Source organism: Pygoscelis adeliae, unplaced genomic scaffold, assembly GCF_000699105.1.
Source record: "Pygoscelis adeliae isolate BGI_AS28 unplaced genomic scaffold, ASM69910v1 Scaffold245, whole genome shotgun sequence".
NCBI lineage: Eukaryota > Metazoa > Chordata > Aves > Sphenisciformes > Spheniscidae > Pygoscelis > Pygoscelis adeliae.
The window spans coordinates 630,814-637,672 of NW_008824766.1; the positions used below are offsets into that span (position 1 = coordinate 630,814).

General features: G+C 47.3%; 1 protein-coding gene across 1 annotated transcript; it reads right to left on the reverse strand.

Moving 5' to 3' along the window:
* Positions 1–3,605: 3,605 nt before the first annotated feature.
* Positions 3,606–6,844, reverse strand: RPL35A (ribosomal protein L35a). Its single transcript, XM_009323577.1, has 4 exons — positions 6,793–6,844; positions 5,457–5,609; positions 4,306–4,450; positions 3,606–3,664 (listed from the first exon to the last, which is right to left on the reverse strand). The coding sequence occupies exons 1-4, from the start codon at positions 6,801–6,803 to the stop codon at positions 3,641–3,643; spliced, it is 333 nt and encodes a 110-aa protein (XP_009321852.1). The 5' UTR covers positions 6,804–6,844; the 3' UTR covers positions 3,606–3,640.
* Between the last annotated feature and the right edge of the window lie 15 nt (positions 6,845–6,859).

Sequence of the window (6,859 nt, forward strand, 5' to 3'; positions counted from 1 at the left end):
ACCTTCATCTTGTTTGCAGCATCTTGTCCAGTAAGCAGGAGGGGGCAGGAAACTTCACTCTCCCACCATCCTGTGACTACAAAGAACCCTGGAGAATTTCAGGAGCTTTGTGCTGATGAGAACTACCAAAGACCCCTGCATTCAGGGTCTCCTGGGAAAAAGCAGTCTTAGGTCTTACCTCTGGGTTTCTTTCGCTATCTCAGTTTTGGGACAGTCTAAAATCCAGAGGCAGCTGGCCTGCTCTTACTCCCTCTCTGTTGACAGCTGGTTTCTTGGGGACAGCCCAGCAGGTTTCTCAGGGACATTTTGATATTCGAGCAAAGCATTTCATGCAAAGCAGAAACTCAGTGATTTTTGTTAGAAGGTTCCTGGGATAGATTGTTCAGCCAATACAGCAAAGAAATCTGAGCTTGTAGCAAGGACAGCGTGATGCTGAAGGAGCAGTGTCCCCTTCTGGCAGCACCACATACTGAATCATGTCCGTATAGAAGAACTGGGCAGACAAGCAAGGCACCAGGAGAGAAGTATTTCTACGAAGGGACATCCAGGTGAACAGCACTAAAACCAACCTGCCAGATTCTGCTGCCCAAGGGAATTCATTCTCCAGCTGTCTGCGATACCTTGTGTCGCGTATGTTCAGGCAGAGCACAGCAGTAACTGAACTCTGGGAGCGAAACAATAAATGGACTCTGGGAGTCGACTTCTAGGGGAGGAAACGCACGTGATACAAGAACAGCAGGCATCATCCTGGTCAAAGCTTTGGCCTATGGCTCACCCAAAAAAGTTGGCACATCCCTCCAGTGAAGAATGCAGGGTCAGTGAGACCGTGGAGCTGTTAACATAATCACGGAAAGCCCCAGCGGTGGAGTCAGGACTGCAGTTCTTACACTGAGCAGCATCTCCATAGCCACGTGTGTTTTAGGGAAAGGAGCAAGAGCCACCACTGTCCAACTTGGAAGAGGACACGTAGTTGGCTCAGACTCACATTGTCCATCCCCATCCCAGCACTTAAGCTGGACCTTGCAGCCAATGTGAGCTGGAAATGAGAATGAGGGCTTTTCTTCCCTCCTGTATCTGAACCTGACCAAGCACCACTTTGGTCTACACTCACTGTCCCTCAGACCCTTCCATGCCCCACCCCGAGCATGCTTTTGTTTCCAAAAAGCCTGTCTCTTTGTCCCTCCCCCATGTTTAGCTGTGTCCCAGGATACCTTCGTGGCAGTTTAAGACTTCTCTCAGTGCTCTACACGCAGCTCTCTTTGCCTCCAGGATACCATCAGGCTGGCCTGGGCTGTAGACCGCTGCCTCCACCACCAGTTGCCAGGCCCCATCCAGCAGACACTGCATTCTCCTAAGCGCTCCCTGGTCCAGCTGCTCCTGGGGGTCTGGATGGATCATCACAAGCACCAGCACATCTGGCAGGCAGGGGAGGAGGCTCCTCACATCCCAGAGGGCCTCATCCAGGTAATCCCACCGCATGAGCTGCTTCAACACAGTAGCTTGCCACAACATAAAAACCAGATGGGGCCGAACCTCCTCCTCCTCGTCTTCCTCTTCCATCCTCTCTGCCTGCTGTAGTTTAGCCCTGATGTCAGCTGTGCCACACAGGTCCTGGGCAAAATCCACCAGCACCGAGGGAGCTCTGACATTGTCACCATCCACCTCCATCACCAGCACCCGTCCATTCCGCCTCCCCACTATGTCCAGCAGGTTGAGGAGCTCCCAGGTGGTTCGGTCCACAAAGGAGCAGACAGGAGGCTCCTCTGACGCCATGGCTTCCTCCCACACAAAGTCGTTTTGCTGCACTGCTGGGCAAAGGAGTGGAAGGGGTTTGCTGTAGCAAAGGCACTTGCATCGCACCGGCCTTGAAACAGGCCACGCCCGCTGCTCTCAGCAGCCACCACGTACAAGCAAACACACCGGGTTTGGTGGGACCAAATGAACGTGAAAGGAAATAGTTTTGACACAAAGATTATGCCATGTAGCCACATGCTATTTGATGTTGGACCTCCCAGGAACAGGCTTTGTACCTCAGCAGTGTGGTACAGTAGAAAAAGATGAAAGGGAAATGGGATCATTACATATTTTGGGACGTCTTACGTCAAAATCAAGAGCGCTTACTACCTTCTCATCAGCAGAATCTAACCACATGATAGGGACCACAGTCCCACCAACCTGCCGTTACAGTCCAATTTGCCCACTACGTTTCCTCCTCCTTCCTCTGGCAATGCCCCAAACTGGAAATGCCGTTTGTGTTCCACCCCATCCTTCTTTGAACCCTGTATGTACAACCTGTTGGTATTTGCGGAAGACTGAAGCCCTGCTTGGCCTGACCCAGCATCCCATAAGCTGCAGATTTTTCCCGCACATTAAAAAAAAAAAATGCAGCTTCCCACTCCAAGCACTCTCCTGCTGTTGGAGACAGCAGTGGCAGCAGATGTAGTTCTCGAAGCAAGTCCAGCGAAATAATTTCTATACCAGGTCCAGTTTTTGTTTGAACTGCCGTTCAAAAGAAAGCCTTAACTTGCCAAATGACGTGCTCTGAATAGCTCCACCTCTTTCAGAAGGAAGAGGATTAGTTACGAAGTACCAGCCCACTGCAGGAGACAAGCAAAGCCCCCAGCTCAGAGGGCTCCCTGCCACGCGCAGGCAGCGGGGCCAGGCAGGGAGAGGGAAGCCCTCGCTCACGGGGAAGGAGGGACCTGCACCCGAGTGGGACCGAGGGAAGGTTAGGGCCGCTTACCTGCCTCACCGAGCACGGCTGCTTTCCAAATGACTGAACAACTACCCGGAATCAGCGGCATCACTCGCCTAGCGTATCAACAGGTCATTTTGCGACTGTGACATCAGCAGTAGCCACGCCAACCTGCAGCTGCCTGAAACCTCCCCTAGAACAACCCGGTATTCTCGAGGGATGTACTAAGAAACTCTGAGACTTGCACTTTAAGAATTTTTAAATTCATTTTTCACCATCTTCTCGTTCAACAAACCTCCCCCCCACCCCACATGACATATTGTGATAAGGCTGGCCAGGAAATCTGCAAGTATTAACACTCGGGCACTACAGAGTTGTGTGACGAAAACGTGTCTAAATAAATGTCATAGAGCAGATGCTACAGGCATGCATGCTGCCCAGGTACCCACGGTCTCATTCTTCGTGATTCTACTAGAACCGCTATTTTTTAGATGTGAGCTAGGACTTACGCCTGCTAGGATTTAGTGTCCCCTTACACAGTTTTGTCTCAACAGCAGCCATCGCCAAGTACAACAGAAACAGGAATACGAAGTTTCCTTCTAGTAGGTAGCAAGGAATTATTTCTCATGTTCTGTATAAAGCGTGTGTGCACGGTTTATGAGGTTGTAAACATTTATTGTCTAGCCCTGCAATCCATTCAGATTCCATGATGGGAGGCACAGACAGGTCGCAGTAAAGGCTGCCAGTTATTTGAACGTAGTCTGCTCTACAAACGCCTTGCCAAGCGTGGGTTGAATCTCCATTTCACTGTCTAGATTCCATCCCTGGGCTGTGAATTCTGATACGCTACTGAAAAAGAACAAAGTCCCTCAAAATAGGTGGAGGGGATAAAAATAGAAATGTACAAAAATTAAACAGATTCTCCATTTTATTTCCAATAAAAATTTAGATCCTAGATGGATACAGCATCTGTAAAAGACAAGAATAGTCATGTTAGAAATCGTGTTACTGGGCTGTACTATTTTAAACCCAAGTTTTGCAGTTACAATCTAGATCATCAATCTCTTCAACTACTATAAAAGCGACCCCCCCATTTACACAGAAGAGGTGCAAGAATGAAAAAGTGTAGCACCATCACTAGGAAGATATTGCATCAAAACTCTGGGTGATGGTCCTAAAGGGACAGTCTCGTTGAAGCCTTGTGGCTAAAACAGGCGCTAGTGGACAGGTCAGGACAACACGGCCCTCAGTTAAAATATTTGGGAGGTAGGGGGAAAAAAATAATCTGTCAACAGGTAGGAACTGGAGTAGAAGCATGCAAAAATACATGTGCAAGGGAGCCGAGGAAGAGTTCCAGAACTCAAAGAGCCTTTCCAGACAACCTGAGCAAGCATACAAAACCCTTGACAAGGAGACAACCCCCCTCAGCACCAGAGGCCAGCAATAAACCTCTCCTAGCTCCAAAAGGAGCACTTGCCAAAGAGCCATGTTGAACACACAACAGCAACAGAACAAAACCATAGTTCAAGTTTTCCCTCATACTACGTGGGATTAAAAGGCACCCTGAAAACTGCCGGCAAGTATCTTCTTGCTAAAATAAATCCACTTACCACCCGGATTCTGTGTCCAATGGCCTTGGCAGGAAGGTTGGAGCGGAACTTGGCACGAACCATGCCGCTGTTCCCATGGGCGCGGGTTACCTTCCCCCAGATCACTCGTGTCCTGTTGGGCTTGCCACCGGGGGTTACAGTGTTGCTGAGGAAAGAGAGGAAAAGAACCGCTGAGCACGCCCGTCACAGCTCCGCACGGATACGACCGGTGACGGGGCAGACAATGCAGCCTCTTTAAGGCACTTCTGTGACTTTATTCCAAGCCATCTTTAGTGGGACCACATTCCACGTATCTACCTGTGAAATTTGCTAGACCTGGGATTTTCACTGTGCCTTCCAAATAAGGTAAGTATTGCAGCTTGTAATTTATCAGAAGCTCCACTGGAGAACTATTAACAAGTCACAAAACTTAAAAATTTAGAAAACGCTAACGCCAAGATGATCAAACCAAAACCTCATCAGTGTCAACCACTGGTATAAGACTGCACAAACTGCTTTGGAAGAAAAGCCATCTGCCATCTTGGAAATGACGGTGGTCATGTTAACAGCCTGAACAATTTGATTCAAGGCAATTCTGAACTCCCATATCTGAACTCTAACAACTACATTAAAAGAAAAAAATAAGTGGAAGGTAATAACTGTTCTTAAGGCCTCCACCAATGCCAGCACAGCAGTGGCAGTGACAGTGCTCTGACACAGGCACGCAAAAGCCAGGATACAAATTCCTCCAGGCTTCACAAAATAATTCTGCTGTTGAAGTAACTCAACAGCTCATAGTACTCAACACAACTTCACCTCACTTCAATTTACTCTGTAAAGCTGCCTTCAGTTTTTGCCAGTCTGAGGCAAAATTCGCTTCTCATCCCATTTGCTCTCTAACATATCATTTATAACAGTGAATGATTATTTCACGTAATTTCATGATCTGAATTAAGAACACGCAGGCCAATTAAAGCAAAAATAACCAAGGACTTGAAAAACGAAACCAACCAACAGTCTACACAGTACTCCACGGACATTCTATTGATAAATTGAGCCCAACTTATTTTTGTTCTAACAACAGCTCTATAAACAGACTGCTCACATCCTGGCATTTGCAAAAGCTGATATAGGAGTTGGCTAATTTAGCATAACAATAAAAAGCGACTTACTTTTTAGCTTTGTATACATAGGCACACTTCTTGCCCAAGTAGAAGTCTGTCTCCTGACGGGCATAAACACCTTCAATTTTCAGAAGAGCAGTGTGCTCCCGCTGGTTTCGGAGGCCACGTTTGTAGCCAGCAAAAATGGCCTTGCACCACAGCCTAAAGGCATTGAAAACATTTACAAATTATAATTCACTCTAAAGTATCAAATCTAAAAAACAAGTAACAAGCTATTTCAGTAGAAATTATTTCCACACCAGTAGAAATTTAGCAGAGGAAAAACCCCAGTGCTTTTGCTTTTACTTAATTACTGCAAAACCTCACATTCAGTCAGAGGAAAGCTAAGTAACTGGGACATGAAATACGTTTATGAGAACTTCGCATCTTTCTTCTTGTTATAAACTTCTGACACTACAGGCTTCATACAAAAACCAAAGTGCTTCAGCATTAATAGGTGTTATTTTTTCAAATGTCTACAAACACTCTGTGATGAGTAAACATTACTTTTTTTCTATACACCACATAAACAGAGTCTCCTGCGTTGCGGCAACTGCTATAGGAGAAGATACTAACTGCTGTTGATTTGTAGCCTCAAAGGAATTAACTGCAGTCTGTGGGGACAGCCAGAGAGACAGCCCCACGTGCAGTGGACAAGTGACATTACACAAACTCCTCAACGATTATTCACAACAAAGAGCTGTCCGTACTACAAGAGCTGTCCGCTTGCAAGATGACCCGTAATAATAAGGCTCGTTCCACACATCGTGACTGTCTCAACTGCATCCAGCAACTGTCCCATAATACAGCAGTATTAAACTAAGCCATCCAGCTCTACCTTCCACACATGCACAACAGAAGATAAACTCCACAGATAAATATTTAAGACAAAAAGCTGTGATTCACAGTCAATCCCTCCACCATTTACCACCTCAGTCTCTACATCCGTAAGAAAACTCGATGGCATAGTAGCTCCCTTACTCAAGGAAACGGTATGTCAAAGCCTCTACTGTACACTGAAGGTTCACAAACACTGTGCTAACAAAACCACCATTAATATCCCGCATCTACTGACAGGCCCGGGAAAGTGGCACACCACATGAGCACCTACACCCGGTTTAAGGCAGAGGTTTCAAAAGAAAGAGACACAACCGTGGGCGTTTAAGAGGGCCCAGCAGGATACTGGGCAGAGGAACTGTACTGGGAAATGAGAGCAGCCGCAGGAAGACGGATCATTGCCCGCAGCTGTAACAAAACACTCTCAGAAATGCTCCACTTGCAAGATGACCCGTCAAAAGTACACTGTAACCGCGAGCCGAGAGCTATCTCGGGGCAGGTCACTCACCTCCCGGTCATGGCGTCCTCCTGAAGCCCTGGTCCCAGCAGGCCTAGAAACGACACACAAGCCGTGA

Bases quoted from the DNA above. Each gene is read 5' to 3' on its own strand.
- RPL35A (XM_009323577.1), bottom strand. The intron at 4,451-5,456 runs GTAAGTCGCTTT...CTCTTTCCTCAG, and splicing joins TATGTATACAAAGCTAAAAA to CAACACTGTAACCCCCGGTG. The intron at 3,665-4,305 runs GTAAGTGGATTT...TGTCTTTTACAG, and splicing joins TTGGACACAGAATCCGGGTG to ATGCTGTATCCATCTAGGAT.